Source organism: Prorops nasuta, unplaced genomic scaffold, assembly GCF_024137725.1.
Source record: "Prorops nasuta isolate Cenicafe-Biocafe unplaced genomic scaffold, Cenicafe_Pnas_1.2 PNAS00015, whole genome shotgun sequence".
Lineage (NCBI taxonomy): Eukaryota > Metazoa > Arthropoda > Insecta > Hymenoptera > Bethylidae > Prorops > Prorops nasuta.
The window spans coordinates 3,356,124-3,374,053 of NW_027116812.1; the positions used below are offsets into that span (position 1 = coordinate 3,356,124).

Sequence of the window (17,930 nt, forward strand, 5' to 3'; positions counted from 1 at the left end):
TATATATATATGCTGAAGTGTGGAATGAAATAAAGGACATAGGATTAAATTGAGAAATTGCCATTTAATACGTAATAATAAAAGATACAGGACAAAAAGTATGCGTGAATATAGCGATAATATAAGAAAGTGTGCTAATGGATCCGCTGCTCGAGTTGAACAGGCACGGTTTTTCAGCTGGATAGATTTATTGTTGAAGGTACGTAGCGGGTCTCTCTTGTACAAGCGTGAAACGGGACACACGGCACTCTGGTTTCACGCGTATAGAGAAGCAAGCGAGTTGACAGCGATGGAGAGAAACTGGCCCTTTCGAGGGATTTTTGTGAAAAACAGCGATTCGAGCGAAAGGGTTGTTTTCTGGAGAAAATGTCTGCTCGTGCGCAACGGCAACACCGCCGCCGCCTCAACCGCCCGCCAATACACCGTCGTGGATATTCGCGGCAACGACGGCGACAGTCGCGCTTTGCCTGGCGATCCATAAGGCTACACAGTCTTGGGATATGCTGCTTTTAGTTTCAGCCAGTATTGACCTATATATCCGATCGATGATGCCTGGTTTTTCTTCTTTCCTGAAAAATCAACAGCACCGTGCTAAAATCGTGCTTGCGTAACGGTCATGACTTGCGGCGTTGTCAACCCTTTCGGCGAACGAACAACGGCACTCGACAGTATCTCCCATGGAAAGAATACAAAGTATAAACGTACATGTGTACACACGGAGTAGAGCTGTGAATTTTCGGTAAGTCTGCCAAAACGTTTATCCTCCGTACACGACCAGTTCTCCAAGCGATAATTAATTATATACGAAAAGCTGGACAAACGTATATATATATATATATATATAACGTTAGAAATATTATCGTATATAGATTATATAAAGTGAAAATTGACGATATATTTGTACATATCGAAATCTATGCATTATTATTATAGATGTTAGGTGAATAGCGAAGAATGAGTGCAAAGGGTCGCACTGCGTACTGCACCGTCCACGACAACGCGACTGCCATTGAAAGGTCGGAATCGATCGCCTAGCCTGATGGCCTAAAGCAGGTTAAACGCGCAAGGTCGTTATGCATAACGATGAGGCAAAAGGGCGAGCCAGCGGGACTAAATTGGACAAAAGTGCAAATTTTCCGATTTTTCAACCAGTTTCTATAATAATGACACGAGCTCCCATGACAAATTATTCCTATAATAAATGCACCAAAGACTGCACGCGATAGAGACAACGAGTTTAGAAGATCATCGGTACATCACTGTTACGCAATCATATTCCCTTCATGTCCGGAACGCCGAGAAACAGTGGTGAAGAAAACTGCAAAATTCGGGCTTAAAAATTTGGCCCCTTGAAAAAGTCTCTTTCCCAGTTGTAAACAACGATGCACGGGAATAGCTCGGAGTTTCTGCTGGAAGCCAGTTGTGGTCAATGGCAAGATCGCCGAAAGGATCAACAGCAGCAGCAGCATCATCAGCAACAGCAGGAACAACTTTATTACCATGAGCATCAACATCAGCACCATCATCACCACCATCATCATTACCATCACCTTCCCTATCAGCAGCAGCAACAGCATCAACCGCGTCAACAGCTGCAGCAGGAAGAAGAACGAGAGATGAAGGAGGAAGCCGAACAGGACACGAGCTATAAAAACGATACGGAGCAAGACGTGGAAGGAAAAGAACAGTTACGTCGTCGCAAACTGCTGGAATTCGGTTTTGGCGCTTCGCGGCGCCGACCGTCTCGCCGTACTTTCCGACAACGGTTCAATTTCTACGCTACTTCGGCTCTCGCATTTGTCGCAACTTCGGGTGGAGCTGCTCTCCTTTTTCTAGTTCCACTGTACGTCGATCCAGCGATTAGTACCCTAGCCGCCGACTTTTCGCCTGAACCGGTAACCTGCACTACTTCTCGACGGGAAGAATTGTCTGGTTTATTTAATTGCACATGGAGCTCTTGCCGAGAAGGATGCACCAGCGATGTTTACAAATGTACTCACATCTACGTAACCTATTCCCCCTACAGCAATGCAACGAGAAACAATATTACCAATGATTCTGAAAATCTTACTATCCAACTTACCACCAACGCTTCGTCATCCGTCACAGGTAATCCCGTTCTTTATTTACTTGGTTATACGAGTCTTCTTCAATCGCTATAGAAATCTGCAATATTATCCTTTACAGCGATTCTATATTTTTCTTTATTCGTTGTAGCTAAAAATACGTCCGGTGAGATCGTCGAAGCTATATTGTTGGTAAACATTAAGGGTTGTGGCTACCCTCCTGGAATTGATTGTGAAAACTTTACGAGGCACCTGGGATGCGAAGGGATCAAATTTCCTTGTTATTACAGTCGCGTAAACAATAGCATCGTTATGGCCAGCTACAGTCGTGAAACACAAGTGGCCATTATTATGCACTTTTTCGCAGCTCCTTTCGTAGTGACGCTGGCTACGAGCGTAGCCCTCTGCGTGATGCACTGTGATTGCAGATGCGCGGCACCGCCACGCCATTCATCGCGGAGCATCAGAAGGCACAGAGCCAATGATCTCAGGTAATGCTATAAATCACGAGAACTTTATCTCTCTCTTATAATCTTTATAGCAAAGTAGGATTACGAGCATACTTCAATTTTTAAAGTTAAAGAAAAAAACGTATTTATATGTACACGAATCAGTCTGTGAATTATTCTGTTTCTTCATTCCTCGAATTTTTAACGTCTCACTCAAGCTTAATGTTCTCTCTTAGCTGCGACTACATCTGGAGACCATTTCGGGAGGATGAAGAAACGCAACAGGACAACGCGATTCGGTGACACGCGACAAGCGGCAAAGATCATTGGCCTTCTGTTCGCGACCTGACAAACCGGCCATTGCACGACGGCTCAACGGTACCACCACCACAATCCTTGACCAGTATGTAGTGTGTAGTAGGAAAGGCTTCAACGTGTTACATCATCACCATCGCGAAGGAGATTTAGTCTCTAGGAATAATGCTTTATGCGAAAGATTCTACACATACACAGGATTTTCACAATCATCAACACGCGAATCAATAGCAATACCTCTCTCATTCTAATAGTCGTTTACTAGCCAACGACATTTTACGTTTCCTTTCATCCGGGAAACAATTTAAAAGACATTTGGTTCATATTTTTATAGTTTTTTCCTTTAATAATTACATATCACACTGATTATTGGACGCAACTCCAACGTAATTCTCAATGAAAGAGATTTAATAAATACTATTTAAGTTTAAACATTTCTTACAATTTATTCTAGCTATACATATGGCGGGATATCACGACCAATGCCATAATTGGTTCAGACGAATGAACGTACTCTGTGTTACGGCCGATGAATTTCATGAAACATTATACACGTCTGTTACACCGATCTCTCGGTAAATTTAACACATCTTTCAATGTATCTTTGCTGCATTTAACTGTACAATTTACATTGAAAATATTTGTTGACAATGCGTATAAAAGTGGCAGACTCATTATCAATTATGCGGCAATTGGAATTAATCCTGTAAAGAAAAAAGAGAGAGGGGAATCAGTTACAGATAACTTCTTATGAAAGAGAAAATATACGTTACTTGCATTTTCTCTAGATTTTATGTCGGGCCTTAAAGCCATCATATAAACACGATAGAGCCCTGCCGGCATATTGTGCTGCTGCTCTAGTCTTACGCATATTAAGCCAGCCTCGGCACACAGGTATTTCAAGCTTTTTAACGAGCGTGTTACAGAAGAGTCCAGTGAGTCTATATCTGACTCATCGGACGATGTAACGTTTTCTTTAATAATCAGGATGCCACTTTCGTTCAGACCTAACCTATATGAACAAACGAAAAATGTTCTCGTTACTATTATTATTATTATTATCACGATATTCAAACCAATGCTGCCATTAGTTTAAGAAAACTATTACCGATATCTCAAGACAAATGTAATTTATTCAAAATTCTACAAATTGTTGTAGAAAAAAAGTACCGAAAATTAATTCGATACTTATTATTGGACCATCGAGATACTTACGAACAATTTTTTAAAAATTGTATCAAATCTTCGTCCTCTAGGTGGCCCAAGACCCACTGACACCATATAACGTCGTACTTTTTTGGTTCTGGGCAAAAGTTTTGTAGTCCTTTAACAAACAGCCGAATTAAGATGAAGAAAATTGTAAACATGAGAGAAATATATTTATCAATAAAATATTGATATTGGGGGAAAAATACCGGTGTTGTAAAATTGTCCAATTTTATTAGAGTACGAGCTTAACCCTGATTTTGCGGTATCTATAAATTTTTTGTTTTGTTCAACAAGATCGACCTGTTTAAACCATTTGACTAATAAGTTTTTAGTTACTCGACCGATGCCAGCACCACAATCTAGAGCGCACGTTTTGCCCGGAGGGTCATCCAACTGAAATTTTATTGTTTAAAAGCAAAAGTTATTACTTGATATTATACATTTAAGAATCATCATAGGTTAGTTATATATAGTATAGTATAAAGTTTCTTTAATCATACTTGAAACAATCCACTTAAGAAGGAGTCGGATCCGCTGATATCGGTCTGCGAAATAAACCCAAAACCTCCTAGTATACCATCCAGCGTGGCAGGAACATTATCCCAGTATTTTTCAGCTGCAGTATAAAAACTATTTGGTTGAGGTTTGTCTTTGCAACTAGACTCCATGTCCATCTCCGTATATCGGACTCCAATCCATGCGGTCTGACTCTGAGTGTCTGAATCTATCAGATTCTAGCCTCTAGGTCTATCTCTATACTTCGTTTATACCAGCAATCCAAATTCAATGTTTCCTAAATAATACCGAAAGTTAGTCGATGACCGATCCTGAGGGAAAGTCGGAAGAAATTAGTCTTGTTATTCCAGATTACTCCTACAATTCTTAGGACAAGAGCTGTCTGTGGGAATTGGATAGATAATTGAGGTTAGAAAACTGCCGCCGCTCTGCTGTCACCATCAGTCGGTCAATACGATCAGTACTTATTACGACCTAAACTACCTACACACCTATGTATACATACGTTGTATGTACTACATACACCGGTGGAGTTCAGGGCCTCAGAGGTTCGGATCAGAAACGTGGTAGAATAATCTCTCGTCAAGTAAACATTGGTTGATAAACAAGAGATACAAATTTCCCCTGATTTTTTCAGATTCACGCTTCTTTTGTTTGAAAATGACAGCTACTGAGACTTTTTAACATCGGACAGTGGTCAGACGTTATAAGTGTTCATTTAGTGGTTACTTGTTGCTACGCTGCTAATGTTTTGTTGCTGTGTAAAAGTATAAACATTACATTCAATTACATTACTCCATTCAGTCCATTGTCTCCATTACAGCCTATTTGCTCTAGTCTTACTGAAAATCTTATACATAATATTTTATGTTACATATCTTATACAGAATTTCAGTACTGACAGCAAATAACGGAACGCAGCCTTTAATAGAATGTGCGTAGTTGTGTAGAGAGAGTAGTAATAATAAACAATAGCACCACCGCCACCACCTGCAAATCTCGCGATTATATATAATGGCGACATGTTTTCGATGTGTGATGCGGTATACAAGTTATAGCAAATTTGACTAACTTACAATGCTTTTTATTCTTATTTTTATTAAAGATAGTTCAAAAATAATAGTTTACCTTAGTAATACATATATATGAACAATAATAATTAGTTGCTTCCGGCAGTTCGGCTCCTTTTCTAATAGCGCTCTATATATTTTGTATCAGTTCGTTAACTTTTGCCAACACCTAATATTATACTTTTAATTAAAAAGTGTATTGTGAGCAAAATGAAGCAATATGATGGTTAGAAGTTTATCGATTCAATGGGTATTATTCGTAATATTTATTGTTACAATATTTTATTTAAAATTAAAAATAACCTATTTGGAGGAAAATAGTAAATGGTTAAGTGAGTAAAATTTGAAAATAATCCAATATTCAATGCAGTTTCATGTATAAAAATCCATCTCTATTATTTTTCAAATTTCAGATAATGCAATTGTACAAACAAAAGAAGAAATTAAAAATAGTATTAATGACGAGATTCAAAAAGTAAAAGAAGTTGATGCTGAGGAGTCCATTGTTGTATATAATAGGGTGCCCAAAACTGGGTCTACTAGCTTCGTAGGACTGGCATATGATTTGTGCAAGCAAAATAATTATCATGTTTTACATATTAATGTTACGAATAACATGCATACTCTTACATTACCTAATCAGGTTTGTATAATTAAACATTTGTTTTAAATTATTTAAATAACACTCACCCTACATTCCAGATTAAATTTGCTTATAATATCTCAAAGTGGAATTCGATAAAACCTGCTTTTTATCATGGTCATATAGCTTTTCTCAACTTTGAAAAGTTGGTACAATGTTTTTTTAGTTTAAAAGATATCTAAAACTTCAACTTATTTTATATTTTTGTATCACAGGTTTGGTATTAGGGGAATGCCCTTGTATTTAAACCTTTTGAGAAAGCCATTGGATAGGTTTGTTTCTTACTATTATTTTTTAAGATATGGTGATAATTTTAGGCCTCATCTTATAAGAAAAAAGCATGGAGATACAAAGGTTAGTACATTTAGTGTTTAAGCAAGTTTATAATTTGCAAATATTTTATCAAACTAATTTAAAGCCAAATGAAACTTATGACAGACATTTGACGAATGCGTCGCTGGTGGACTACCCGACTGTGATCCTAATGGTATGTGGCTTCAGATACCATTTCTTTGCGGTCACGATCCAGCGTGTTGGTATGCGATTATATATAGGTACGTACCTGTGATGTACAACACAGATTTTAAAACCAATTTCTAATAACAGGGAAGTTGGGAACGGGTGGGCTTTGGAAGAAGCTAAGCGAAATATACGAGAGCGTTATCTTTTGGTAGGAGTAACTGAGGAGCTTAAAGATTTTGTGCTAGTTTTGCAAACTATACTTCCACAATTTTTTAAGGGAGCTCATGATATTTTTATACGCAGTGAGTAAAGATGAATGAACGATACGAAAATGTTAATATTTGGTCTATCCAATGTTTATATAGTAAAATATATAATTTCAGATAATAAATCGCACTTGCGACAAACAACGCAAAAATTAAATCCTTTGCCAGAAACTATTGAAAAAATTCAAAGAACATCTATATGGAAAATGGAGAATGAACTATACAATTATGCCCTGAATCATTTTCACGCCCTAAAAAAACGCTTTATAGATGCTTCTTTTCAGGATTCACATCAGCGATTTATGTATGAAAAGATTCGTCCGAAATAAATGTGTGATAATAATTGTAAAATAAAACGCGTATAATATATTTTAAATGTATGAATATGACACACATATATATTTAATTTGATTGTACAATATAAAACTTGCCAGGATTGTAGATTTTTACAGCTACTATTATTTTTTGTGGAATCATTGCAGTTGGACAATTATTTTTTTCGCTTAAGCTTTCTTTTCCACCTAACTTAAAGCAGAAAAAATAGCAGATAAAATGTGTAAACAATAACACTTGTATGTATGTGATTGATCATTGATATTTATATACATACATGCATCATTCCTTTCTGATTGTATAAAGTAAGAAAAATTAGGAAACCCACTTTAAAATCCTTTTTTAAAAAACAGCGGCAACGTGTAACTTTTGGCTGCGTTGTTGTGTTCATTTATATACTGCCAGTACTGAAAACCAATATTTGACATGACATACATTGTAGAGTTTTAGCACTCGCAGTTAATAAACGAACACGGCCTTGGCATACAACTACTACTCAACTACTATAGTATGTACTACACACACACAGTACACTTACACTGACTTACACTACTAAACTACTATACTGTAAAAGTGTAAAACCAGTAGCACACAGAGCACTCATTGAAAATGGCGACTCGTTTATTAAAATTAAGTTCTTTGCTACGAAATTATTCTGATAAAACTAAACTTATACAGGTAATTTGTAAAATATTGCTTCTTATATACTAACATTATCACATATTTTTAAAAGTATTTGTTGATTTTGTCAATTTGCTTTTTAACTTAAAGTTTATCAACGTAAAATTTACGATTCTTACGTAATTTCTATTAATTTTTTAATTTAAAATAAAAAATGCAAGATTAATTAAAGCCAATAAGTATAAATTATGTACAAATATTAGGGATTAAAGTATACTTATTATTTCTTAAATATTTTTTATGTATATCTTAATTTAGTATAAAATGTGGTTATAAAGTAAAAGCAATGAATTATTTGATCTCAGACTCCTAAAAAATGGAGATCTACTGCTGCATCTTTAAAAGAAATCCTGATCAATCAACCTCGAACAGATTGCACTACTTTAGACAATGGAATGCGAATTGCTAGTGAAGACAGCGGAGCTCCTACCGCAACAGTTGGTTTATGGATAGACTCTGGAAGTCGCTTTGAAGATGCAGAAAGCAATGGGGTAGCACATTTTATGGAACATATGGCCTTTAAAGTAAATAGTATTATACAAGCTTATAAATGTATCTTGCTTTTTCAAGACAATTCTATAAAGAATGTCCATTTTCTTCAGTTCAATCATTATTCTGCTAATGTATCAATTATGATTTTCAGGGTACTGAAAAACGTTCTCAAACAGATCTTGAATTAGAAATTGAAAATATGGGTGCCCACTTGAATGCTTATACAAGTCGTGAACAAACTGTATTCTATGCTAAATGCTTATCTCAAGATGTACCAAAAGCAGTAGAAATTTTAAGTGATATCATTTTAAACTCAAAACTGGGAGAAGCTGAAATTGAAAGAGAACGAGGTGTAATCTTACGTGAAATGCAGGAAGTTGAAACTAATCTTCAAGAAGTTGTATTTGATCATTTACATTCTACTGCCTTTCAAGGTACTTCTCTAGGAAATACAATTCTTGGACCAACTGAAAACATAAAAAAAATTACACGAAATGACCTTCTAAATTATGTAAAAGCTAATTATGGCTCAACCAGGTAATTATTTATTTGAAAAAATATTTATTATTTTAATGTTCTAAAATCAATTTTTACAAAGGTTTGTTCTTGCTGGTGCTGGAGGTGTAAGCCATAATGAGCTTGTTGAATTGGGAAATAAATATTTTGGAAAAGTATCAGAACCTATTTACAATGAAATTCCAAGTCTTAATATGCCCTCACGTTACACAGGCTCTGAAATTAGGGTTCGTGATGATTCTATTCCACTTGCACACATTGCCATAGCAGTTGAAGGTAACTATGTTAAAACACATCATTTAATGTTTAACAAATCAGACATTGCAACCTAGCCCCCCAATGTTAGTATATCATCTAAATTTCACTGTTGTAAAACTGTATTACTAAATTTTATATTGTAGGTGCTGGATGGGATAATGCAGACAATATTCCTTTAATGGTTGCAAATACACTAATGGGTGCATGGGACAGAAGTCAAGGAGGTGGTGCAAATAATGCAAGCCGTTTAGCCAAAGGTGCTGCAGAAGATGGGTTGTGTCACAGTTTCCAAAGTTTTAATACTTGTTACAAGGTAGCCTTCATTCAATTTCAAATAGGGCTGTTATAGTCTCAAATAATATAGATTTCTTAGCGTTTATTGATTTTCTAGGAAACTGGTCTATGGGGAGTTTATTATGTATGTGATCCCATGCAATGTGAAGATATGGCATGGAAAATTCAGCATGAATGGGTGAGGTTAGCCACCTCTTGTACAGAAAAGGAAGTACAACGTGCTAAAAACATTTTAAAAACAAATATGCTTTTACAACTTGATGGAACAACAGCTATTTGTGAAGATATTGGTCGTCAAACCCTCTGTTACAACAGACGCATTCCTCTTCATGAGCTTGAAGCAAGAATAGATGTATGTATTAAATTGTAACACTAATGTTATGGGTATAAAAAAAAAATTTGAAATTTTACAGGCTATAACTGTCAATGATATACGTGCAATCGGTATGAAATATATCTATGATCAATGTCCAGTTATTGCAGCTGTAGGTCCTGTTGAGAACCTACCAGATTATGGAGTACTTCGAAGTCAAATGTATTGGTTACGTACATAAGCCATTTAGTGTGTCATGTGTAGAAAGAATTGAACTAAAAATTAACTATGAAAATGGTAAACTATCAAGTTTTACTGAATAGAGCCATTTAGAAAATTAAAAAATTGCATATTTGAACTCTTGCATTGTAACTTTTCTATGGTTAAAGTTATATTTCGTGTATACCACCACATTGAAATAAATATCAATCGAAATATTTAAATATGGCTTATATTTGGAAATGATATAGTTAATTTATTTTATTAATAAAGGCACTTGTCTTTCTTTCCCGACGTTTATGATTGTATATAAATAAAATGTAAAATCATATTCAATAAATTAAAATAAAAACAGATAAAAGTTGTCCTATTCTTACTTAATTAAATTTAAAGATTATATTTGAAAGATCAGTAAAAATGTAGAATCATAAATTGTGAAAACTTTCCTTTAAGACAAAATATATATAAGTTTAAATGAATTTTCATAGCTGGTTATATGTAACTGAGGTGTTTAGTTAAATTTTCAGTAACAAAAATGATTATAAATTCAAATTTCTTTGTGCAATTTTCTCTACATTAATTAAATTTATTAGCTAATTTATATGAAAGGCTTATAGGAATACCGTTATATATTTAATTTTACTTTTTAATTGTACATTCATTAGAAATAAAATAAATATTATTTACTTTATATGAATTAAAAAACATAGTTTATTAAAGAAAATATATAGTTAAATTAATTTTTTTTTTATAAAACATGATAAAACAAAACATACAATGATCAATTATATGATTGCACAGAATTATTATTTTGAACCGCATCTGTAGGTAATTATCTGGAAGAATTATTTGTAACACTAGTATCTTGAGGTGTTAATGTATCCTTACATATTTTTGCAGTCATTTCTTGCAAAGGCTCCAATTCCTTAAGATTTATTAACTCAAATTCTGACACAAAATAGTAAAAATGTTTGTAACATGTATTAACATGTGCTTCCTATAAACATAAATATTATATTAACATTAATATGACTTTTAATATAAATGTATTAGCAAAGGCTACTTACTGCTCCAATAGCTACAATACGGTCAAAGTGATGAATATACACATGAACAAACACCCTAAAAAGACGGGTTAAAATTTTTCGACATAGTGGTATAAATGTTTTAGGAAATGGTACATCTATAATTTTGAAAAATTTCATATATCATTAATATATTACTTAAACATATATGTTATAGATATCAATTGACTAATTAAATTGAATTATACCTGTGCATACAGGAAATATTGACTCATTATTAATTTGAGCTTCAATCCAATCCATTAGTAAACTAACATATTGTGGAGCTGGTAAAGCTGTTGGCTTTTTATATTTTTCACCATCAGCCCATAAATACTCAAAACGTGCTCCACCACTCATAGTAGGACATGATGCTGAATCACAGTATTCAGATATTGTACCATATATTAAATTTATTCTGTTAAAAAAATCTACAACTAACAGTATATATTTATATATTAAAAATATTTCATTAAAACGAATTAAGAAATACATTACAGATTTATACCATGAACTGCAATCCAATCATGTAAATCTTCTCCTGGTGGTAATTTAACAGCTGATCTTAAATTAAGACCTGAATTAAGAGAAGCTTGTGCCTGTTTATGTAAAGAATAGCGCAAAGTTCCATGAGCAAATCTTTTCTTTGGCCGAAAAGTCTAAAATAGTACCAATGAATCATTTATCTCTATTAACTATGAAATTTTAATTATAATTATTATCTTACATGCATTACTTACTTTTCCTTTTTGAAAAAATTCTATGAATCCAGTTAAAGTGGTCATTGTTTGTATACATATAATGGTGTAAAAAGCAATATGAACAGTAATAATCTTTTTTTTTTACTATATATTATAAAAGCATCTTTGAAGAAAGCTTGGAAAGTATCAGTCCTTAGGAAGCTATACTGCACCTTAACCTTCTTCTAGCTTATCTTATATATTCTTCAATAAAATCATGAAAATAGTACTATTTTTATGTATGTAAAAATAATTTACATATTAATATATATTATAGTTTACGAGAATAATAATTATGCTTCTTTTACAAACTTTTTATTATGAACTTGAATCCGCGCTTAGATGTGAGCAAAATGTAATGAATACTACATTTCTAATAATATTATAACATTTTGCGAAATTTTCAATATTTTGCATTATTTTCGGTGCATTTGCGGCCTCTTCTGTCGTCTGCCGTTTGGTCGTCTCGGTAGAGTCGGTAGTATGCGCGATGATCGGGATTGGAGTATTTGTAGATTTTGGAGTTGGATACTAGCTTGGATATGGAGATCGGAGGTGTGTATGTATGTATGTAGTATGTACTGTGTCCGCTGTGTCGGGATGAGACCGTGAGCGCCAAGCGGTGCCATCAAGCAGCAGTCAGCAGTGTCAGCACTGTCAGCAAAAGCAACGCTAGCAGAGTGCAGCAGAGGCAGCAGAGTGCAGTGTGCCCTGTAGACTTCTGCACTTCTGCAGCAGTAATGATAATGAATGCTAGCCAGCTAAGCCAGCCAGTAGTGTAGTGACTAGTGACTAGTGAGTAGCAGTAGCCACTAGCCCATAGCCGACCGAGCTAGCATTGGGTTAGGCGCATTGGGCAATGGGCATGGGCTGCATGGGCATTGCCAATATTGCCATTTGCCAATTTGCCAAGCCGGGACTGGACCGGGACAGCTGTGGCTGTGAGCCGGGCGCTAGCTAACAGGAAAAGAACTTTTTTTACTTTTCTCTCGTGTTTTTTCTTTTGCAAGGATTCGATCGAAGTATTCGAAGCAGTTCAAACGGTTCAAACTTCGAAGTTCGAAGGGTTCTTCGCCCTCCGGTGATACATATTAATACACATATTGCCTCGCTACTAATCGTTATTATTAAGAAATTATCAATGGGTTATTGGGTTATAGGCCAATGCAAATTGCAATAACTGCAAGCTCGTAATGAAACCTTGTAAGGAGAGTTTTAGAATTTTAAGTGCTTAACAAAGAATAATTTATCAAAGGGTACTGAAATGTAACACCTCCATGTGCTGCATTTCACATAACGGTACTTTAAATTCATTTATACTGGGTTCAAATTGTATTAGAATTAGAACAACCTTGCTTAAAACAAGAGATGAGCTTGAAATACTTAACCTACATTTCTATGAAATGAAGAAAGCATTGATTCCTTATTCGATAAATACAAAAAATTGTAATATTATTTGTGTAATTTAAGAATTAAAGTTTGTTATGTGATTATGTTTGTAAAATCTTGCTGGGATAATAAATGTTAGAGGTGTTCTAAAATAATTTTGTATCATTCTCATAAATTTTTATCAATATTTTTGATATTATATTTTCATTGCAATAAATAGCTTATGTTAAGTAAATAATTATTTACGTAAAATATACTAGAGTAGGAATATGTGGCAGCGCTCGAAACTACTATTTGATCAAGTGAAAGTAAAAACATTAGCACAACTTACCAATTATCAAGATTTGAAGTTATTAAGCACAAAGATTAATAAGCATAATGATGAAATCTGTGATTATGAACTTCCCAAAGATGTTCAAGTGGTTATATGTGGAGGAGGAGTTATGGGTGGTGCAGTGGCTTACCATTTATCACTTATGGGCTTTGGTGAAAAAACAATCATTCTTGAACGCGGCAGGTAATTAAATAATGCTGAGTTTTTATCAGAAATATTTTATTTATTAATTTATATTATGATATTTGTAAATAGATTAGGGGGAGGCACAGCATGGCATGGATCAGGTTTAATTGGAGCATTTAAGCCTAGTCTTGCACAAGTAAAGCTTACACAAGATAGTATTGCATTGTATAAAGAATTAGAAGAAAAAGGTCTATCAACAGGATGGAAACAATGCGGAAGCCTTTCCTTAGCAAGGACAAGGGATCGTATGACTTCGTTCAGACGAATGAATGCACAATCCGTGTGAGTATTACAAAATTTTGTTACCACAGTATATAATAAAATTTTATAAAATTGTAAAAAATAACGTTTTTACTTTTTTTCATAGGTCACGTAATATTGAATGTTATTTAGTAACTCCGAAAGAAATTCAAGATATATGTCCATTATTAGAAACAAGCGACCTTGCAGGTGGATTATGGATTCCTGGTGATGGAGTAGGAGATTCACATAAAATTTGTTTGGCACTAGTTAATGAGGCTAAGAAAAGAGGTATTGTATATTAATGGTAAAAGTATAAAAGATTATATTATATTAAATTCAGTAAATATTGTATATCTGTTAAAATATGTAGGTGTTCGAGTTTATGAAAATTGTGAAGTGAGAAAAATCATAAACTCTAATGGACGAGTTGAAGCAATTGAAACAGTACATGGGAAGATAAATTGTGAGACTTTTGTCAACTGTGCAGGATTTTGGGCCCGTAATGTTGGGAAATTAAGTGAGCCATATGTAAAAGTACCTTTACACCCAGTGGAACATTATTATCTTCATACTAAACCTATTGCCGGCTTAGACACAACGACGCCGGTAGTACGTGATTTGGATGGTTTTTTTTACTTTCGAGAAAATTCGGGAAGCTTATTAGCAGGTGGTTTCGAGCCAATAGCAAAACCAGCATTTGAGGATGGAATAATACCTGGTCAGGAAATGTAATTTCATCTTGCACGCTTTTAATTCTATCAGTAGTCTCATTAATAAGTAAAGAGAAAACTTTATTTTCACAATAAATAAGCTTGCTAATTTTAACTGTAGAAACAACAAATGAAAGGATTTTACCAGAGGATTGGGATCATTTTCACATCTTACTTGAGCAGATGCTTCATAGAATACCTACTTTGGGAAATGCAATTTTAGAAAGATTATGTAATGGTCCTGAAGCATTTTCTCCCGATTGTAAATGGATTATGGGCGAAGCTCCTGAAATACGCAACTATTATATTGCTGCTGGTATGAAGACGGTACGTAAAATTAATTTATCCTTTTTTAATATTCTTTTTTATGCCCAATGTTTTCTCTGTAATAGGTAGGGATTGCAGCAGCAGGTGGTGTAGGTCGTGCTACTGCTGAATTAATAGCCAATGGCTCAACTTCATTAGACATTTATGAATTAGACGTATCCCGCTTCCTTGGGTTACATAACAATAGAAAGTTTTTAAGGGATCGTGTGAGAGAGGTTCCTGGGATGCATTATGCTCTACAATATCCTCATCACGAGTTTAAAACTGGTAGAAATTTAAGAATGTCACCAATATATCCAAAACTTAGGGATGCAGGTGCGGTGTTTGGACAAGTAATGGGTTATGAAAGACCATCTTGGTTTCAGACAGATATTGAAAATCGTACGTAAAAATTGATATATTAGATTGTAAAGAAAAAAATGATGGTTTTTATCACATAATGAAATAAGAAAAATCGCCAATTATTGCTTTACAACCTAATATTTTAATCTAAGGTGTTAGCCCTATTCACATAAACAGCTTCTAATTCACTTATTAATTAGATTTAGATATAAATAATTCAGATACATTTCGGGGCTATAAGATAGCATATACAAATACATTTAGTAAGCCTCCATGGTTTGAACCAGTTGCTAAAGAATATGCTGCTTGTAGAGAAACTGTTGGAATAAGTGATTACTCATCTTTTACAAAAATTGATCTATGGGTAAGTCATTGTTTTTTGAATACTGCAATTCATTTAATAGACAATTATAAAGATGTAAGGATACATTTTTAGTCAAATGGCACAGAAGTTGTGGAATTGTTGCAATACCTATGCTCAAATGATGTAGACGTACCTATTGGAAGTATTATACATACAGGGATGCAAAATGACTGTGGAGGCTATGAAAATGATTGTAGTTTAGTTCGCATTGCTCCAAATCAGTAAGATATTTTATTTAAATCAAAAGTTAGACTAGCAAATATGTATTCACAAAATAATATTTTAGCTATATGATGATAGCCCCAACTATTCAACAAACGCGTTGTAAACATTGGATACGTCGACACTTACCAGCTGATGGCTCTGTGGCTGTATCTGACGTTACTTCAGCATATACAACAATCTGTATCATGGGTCCCGCAACGAGGCAGTTATTAAGCGAGTTAACTGATATTGACTTAAACCCTAAGAACTTTCCATTTTTTACATTTAAGGTAACGTCAACAAAATATATATGAAATTATTAACTCTATAACAAGAGAGAGGCTGAAGGCAGAGAACGGTACTGTGGTCATTTACAGATTACAATTACAACATCCGTAAGTGATTACAAACAATTCTCTGTCTTCACCCTAACACGAATTGTTATTTCAACTTTATATGAAATATTGAATTGAGATTAAACTTAATTTTATCACTAGGAGCTTGATGTTGGTCTTGCAAATGGAGTACGCACGATGAATCTAACACATACTGGAGAACTCGGCTATGTTCTATATATACCAAATGAGGTTTGTTTGAATTTTTTGATTGATTTATAATTATTATGTTGTGAATTTATGAATTTCTTTAATAAATTCGATATATAATAGACAGATGTAACTGTTACTCAAATTAAAGTTAAAAAATGGCCGTGATGTTATTCATTATAAGCAATGCTACCTTCTTGTATTTTTTAAATATAAACAAAAATATTTTACGATGCTTTAAATACAATGATGATCGTTTTGATGTTTTCAGTTTGCTCTTCATGTATATACACGTTTAATAGATGCCGGTGCTAAATATGGTATAAGACACGCAGGTTATTATGCGACGCGTGCTTTAAGAGTTGAAAAATTTTATGCATTTTGGGGACAAGACCTTGATACTTTTACTACACCTCTGGAATGCGGTCGCTCCTGGAGAGTAAAATTTGACGTAAGAGGTTTATGCTGTATTATTGAATGAATTTTAAATATTGAATATTTTTGAAGATTTATGTGATAAATATAATTGTGTAGAAAGGTGTTGATTTTATTGGTCGCGATGCGCTTCTAAGACAAAGAGAAGAAGGGGTTAAGCGCAAATATGTGCAGTTGTTACTGAATGATCATGACTCTGAGCTAGACACTTGGTGCTGGGGAGGCGAGCCTATATATCGAGACGGGAAATATTGTGGGATGACTACGACGACTGGCTATGGCTTTACATTTAAAAAACAAGTAAAGATATTTAGAATAACTTATTGTCATCATTATGTTACGAATTTATGATTAATTGATTTTAAAACATTTTTTTTGCCATAGGTATGTCTTGGATTTATAAAGAATTTCGATTCAAAGGGACAGCCGCAAGAAGTAACAAACGAGTACGTTTTGTCTGGAGATTATGAAGTAGATGTAGCTGGTATGAAATTTCATGCTAAATGTCATTTGCACAGTCCGAATTTACCTACCAAATTTCCCGATAAGGAAAGAGATGCTTATCACGCAACGCGTGACCAAAATACTTTGTAAAATTTTTGAAACTTTTTACTTGAAACTTTATGTGTGTATAGATATTGTATATAAATAAATTTAAGCGTTGGTAAATCATTATTATTAGTATCACTGTAAATTAACCCTAACCTGCAGAAAATGAGATTTTTTAAAAATAATTTTATGATTTTTCATTTACAGCATTGATATCTGTTGAATAATATCATGTTGTATTACGAAAAAACTAAAGCTTCCACCGAGCCATTTCAGTGGCTTCCAATTTTGACCGATAGTTTTTTGTTTATATTTTAATTAATTATTATTATATCATACGAAATGATGACTACATGTTAATAAGAATGAGTCCTAACAAGCTCTATTAAGTTAATA

The 17,930-nt window shown here is 34.1% G+C and overlaps 6 protein-coding genes across 16 annotated transcripts; 4 read left to right on the forward strand and 2 right to left on the reverse strand.

Moving 5' to 3' along the window:
- Nucleotides 1–109: 109 nt before the first annotated feature.
- Nucleotides 110–2,891, forward strand: LOC136778973 (protein tipE-like). Its single transcript, XM_066736224.1, has 4 exons — nucleotides 110–739; nucleotides 934–2,109; nucleotides 2,218–2,557; nucleotides 2,752–2,891. The coding sequence occupies exons 2-4, from the start codon at nucleotides 1,383–1,385 to the stop codon at nucleotides 2,816–2,818; spliced, it is 1,134 nt and encodes a 377-aa protein (XP_066592321.1). The 5' UTR covers nucleotides 110–739; nucleotides 934–1,382; the 3' UTR covers nucleotides 2,819–2,891.
- On the reverse strand, nucleotides 2,877–5,199 carry Ntmt (N-terminal methyltransferase). Of its 6 annotated transcripts, none has more exons than XM_066736230.1 (5): nucleotides 5,061–5,199; nucleotides 4,540–4,832; nucleotides 4,246–4,432; nucleotides 4,046–4,154; nucleotides 2,877–3,842 (listed from the first exon to the last, which is right to left on the reverse strand). In XM_066736230.1, exons 2-5 carry the CDS (start codon nucleotides 4,711–4,713, stop codon nucleotides 3,512–3,514), a joined length of 801 nt encoding a protein of 266 aa, XP_066592327.1. In that variant the 5' UTR covers nucleotides 4,714–4,832; nucleotides 5,061–5,199; the 3' UTR covers nucleotides 2,877–3,511. The 6 variants fall into 6 exon arrangements, with proteins under 6 accessions (XP_066592327.1, XP_066592326.1, XP_066592325.1 ...); XM_066736229.1 differs by having other exon boundaries at nucleotides 5,047–5,199; XM_066736228.1 differs by lacking the exon at nucleotides 5,061–5,199 and adding an exon at nucleotides 4,917–4,999.
- LOC136778974 (heparin sulfate O-sulfotransferase-like) lies at nucleotides 5,027–7,352 on the forward strand. Its single transcript, XM_066736225.1, has 8 exons — nucleotides 5,027–5,121; nucleotides 5,193–5,957; nucleotides 6,039–6,268; nucleotides 6,328–6,413; nucleotides 6,484–6,622; nucleotides 6,707–6,804; nucleotides 6,875–7,032; nucleotides 7,114–7,352. Exons 2-8 carry the CDS (start codon nucleotides 5,846–5,848, stop codon nucleotides 7,323–7,325), a joined length of 1,035 nt encoding a protein of 344 aa, XP_066592322.1. The 5' UTR covers nucleotides 5,027–5,121; nucleotides 5,193–5,845; the 3' UTR covers nucleotides 7,326–7,352.
- A 510-nt stretch (nucleotides 7,353–7,862) lies between these two features.
- On the forward strand, nucleotides 7,863–10,457 carry UQCR-C1 (Ubiquinol-cytochrome c reductase core protein 1). The gene is made up of 7 exons (XM_066736223.1): nucleotides 7,863–8,007; nucleotides 8,316–8,534; nucleotides 8,654–9,039; nucleotides 9,101–9,294; nucleotides 9,420–9,589; nucleotides 9,668–9,922; nucleotides 9,984–10,457. Exons 1-7 carry the CDS (start codon nucleotides 7,939–7,941, stop codon nucleotides 10,122–10,124), a joined length of 1,434 nt encoding a protein of 477 aa, XP_066592320.1. The 5' UTR covers nucleotides 7,863–7,938; the 3' UTR covers nucleotides 10,125–10,457.
- Nucleotides 10,458–10,739: 282 nt separating this feature from the next.
- Mob3 (MOB kinase activator 3) lies at nucleotides 10,740–12,389 on the reverse strand. 3 transcript variants are annotated; one of them, XM_066736387.1, is made up of 6 exons: nucleotides 12,219–12,389; nucleotides 11,907–12,110; nucleotides 11,675–11,825; nucleotides 11,376–11,603; nucleotides 11,170–11,285; nucleotides 10,740–11,099 (listed from the first exon to the last, which is right to left on the reverse strand). In XM_066736387.1, the coding sequence occupies exons 2-6, from the start codon at nucleotides 11,949–11,951 to the stop codon at nucleotides 10,935–10,937; spliced, it is 705 nt and encodes a 234-aa protein (XP_066592484.1). In that variant the 5' UTR covers nucleotides 11,952–12,110; nucleotides 12,219–12,389; the 3' UTR covers nucleotides 10,740–10,934. The 3 variants fall into 3 exon arrangements, with proteins under 3 accessions (XP_066592484.1, XP_066592483.1, XP_066592482.1); XM_066736386.1 differs by having other exon boundaries at nucleotides 11,907–12,135; XM_066736385.1 differs by having other exon boundaries at nucleotides 11,907–12,389.
- Nucleotides 12,390–12,541: 152 nt separating this feature from the next.
- Nucleotides 12,542–17,660, forward strand: LOC136778790 (pyruvate dehydrogenase phosphatase regulatory subunit, mitochondrial). 4 transcript variants are annotated; one of them, XM_066735902.1, is made up of 14 exons: nucleotides 12,542–13,205; nucleotides 13,556–13,812; nucleotides 13,885–14,097; nucleotides 14,183–14,346; nucleotides 14,429–14,776; nucleotides 14,890–15,095; nucleotides 15,161–15,476; nucleotides 15,638–15,801; nucleotides 15,874–16,022; nucleotides 16,088–16,295; nucleotides 16,503–16,592; nucleotides 16,822–17,001; nucleotides 17,085–17,285; nucleotides 17,370–17,660. In XM_066735902.1, exons 2-14 carry the CDS (start codon nucleotides 13,565–13,567, stop codon nucleotides 17,577–17,579), a joined length of 2,697 nt encoding a protein of 898 aa, XP_066591999.1. In that variant the 5' UTR covers nucleotides 12,542–13,205; nucleotides 13,556–13,564; the 3' UTR covers nucleotides 17,580–17,660. The 4 variants fall into 4 exon arrangements, with proteins under 4 accessions (XP_066591999.1, XP_066592000.1, XP_066592001.1 ...); XM_066735903.1 differs by having other exon boundaries at nucleotides 12,542–12,987; XM_066735904.1 differs by having other exon boundaries at nucleotides 12,543–13,205; nucleotides 13,707–13,812.
- Nucleotides 17,661–17,930: the final 270 nt, after the last annotated feature.

Bases quoted from the DNA above. Each gene is read 5' to 3' on its own strand.
- LOC136778974 (XM_066736225.1), top strand. From the start codon at position 5,846: ATGATGGTTAGAAGTTTATCGATTCAATGGGTATTATTCGTAATATTT. The intron at 5,958-6,038 runs GTGAGTAAAATT...TTCAAATTTCAG, and splicing joins GGAAAATAGTAAATGGTTAA to ATAATGCAATTGTACAAACA. The intron at 6,269-6,327 runs GTTTGTATAATT...CCTACATTCCAG, and splicing joins CTCTTACATTACCTAATCAG to ATTAAATTTGCTTATAATAT.
- UQCR-C1 (XM_066736223.1), top strand. From the start codon at position 7,939: ATGGCGACTCGTTTATTAAAATTAAGTTCTTTGCTACGAAATTATTCT. The intron at 9,040-9,100 runs GTAATTATTTAT...ATTTTTACAAAG, and splicing joins GCTAATTATGGCTCAACCAG to GTTTGTTCTTGCTGGTGCTG. The intron at 9,590-9,667 runs GTAGCCTTCATT...TTGATTTTCTAG, and splicing joins GTTTTAATACTTGTTACAAG to GAAACTGGTCTATGGGGAGT.
- LOC136778790 (XM_066735902.1), top strand. From the start codon at position 13,565: ATGTGGCAGCGCTCGAAACTACTATTTGATCAAGTGAAAGTAAAAACA. The intron at 14,098-14,182 runs GTGAGTATTACA...TTTTTTTCATAG, and splicing joins CGAATGAATGCACAATCCGT to GTCACGTAATATTGAATGTT. The intron at 14,347-14,428 runs GTATTGTATATT...TAAAATATGTAG, and splicing joins TAATGAGGCTAAGAAAAGAG to GTGTTCGAGTTTATGAAAAT.
- Ntmt (XM_066736230.1), bottom strand. From the start codon at position 4,713: ATGGACATGGAGTCTAGTTGCAAAGACAAACCTCAACCAAATAGTTTT. The intron at 4,155-4,245 runs GTATTTTTCCCC...TGTTTGTTAAAG, and splicing joins TGGACAATTTTACAACACCG to GACTACAAAACTTTTGCCCA. The intron at 3,843-4,045 runs GTAAGTATCTCG...TTGTTCATATAG, and splicing joins CAATTTTTAAAAAATTGTTC to GTTAGGTCTGAACGAAAGTG.
- Mob3 (XM_066736387.1), bottom strand. From the start codon at position 11,951: ATGACCACTTTAACTGGATTCATAGAATTTTTTCAAAAAGGAAAA. The intron at 11,286-11,375 runs GTATAATTCAAT...TCAAAATTATAG, and splicing joins AATATTTCCTGTATGCACAG to ATGTACCATTTCCTAAAACA. The intron at 11,100-11,169 runs GTAAGTAGCCTT...TTATGTTTATAG, and splicing joins GTATTGTAGCTATTGGAGCA to GAAGCACATGTTAATACATG.
- LOC136778973 (XM_066736224.1), top strand. From the start codon at position 1,383: ATGCACGGGAATAGCTCGGAGTTTCTGCTGGAAGCCAGTTGTGGTCAA. The intron at 2,110-2,217 runs GTAATCCCGTTC...TATTCGTTGTAG, and splicing joins CGCTTCGTCATCCGTCACAG to CTAAAAATACGTCCGGTGAG. The intron at 2,558-2,751 runs GTAATGCTATAA...GTTCTCTCTTAG, and splicing joins CACAGAGCCAATGATCTCAG to CTGCGACTACATCTGGAGAC.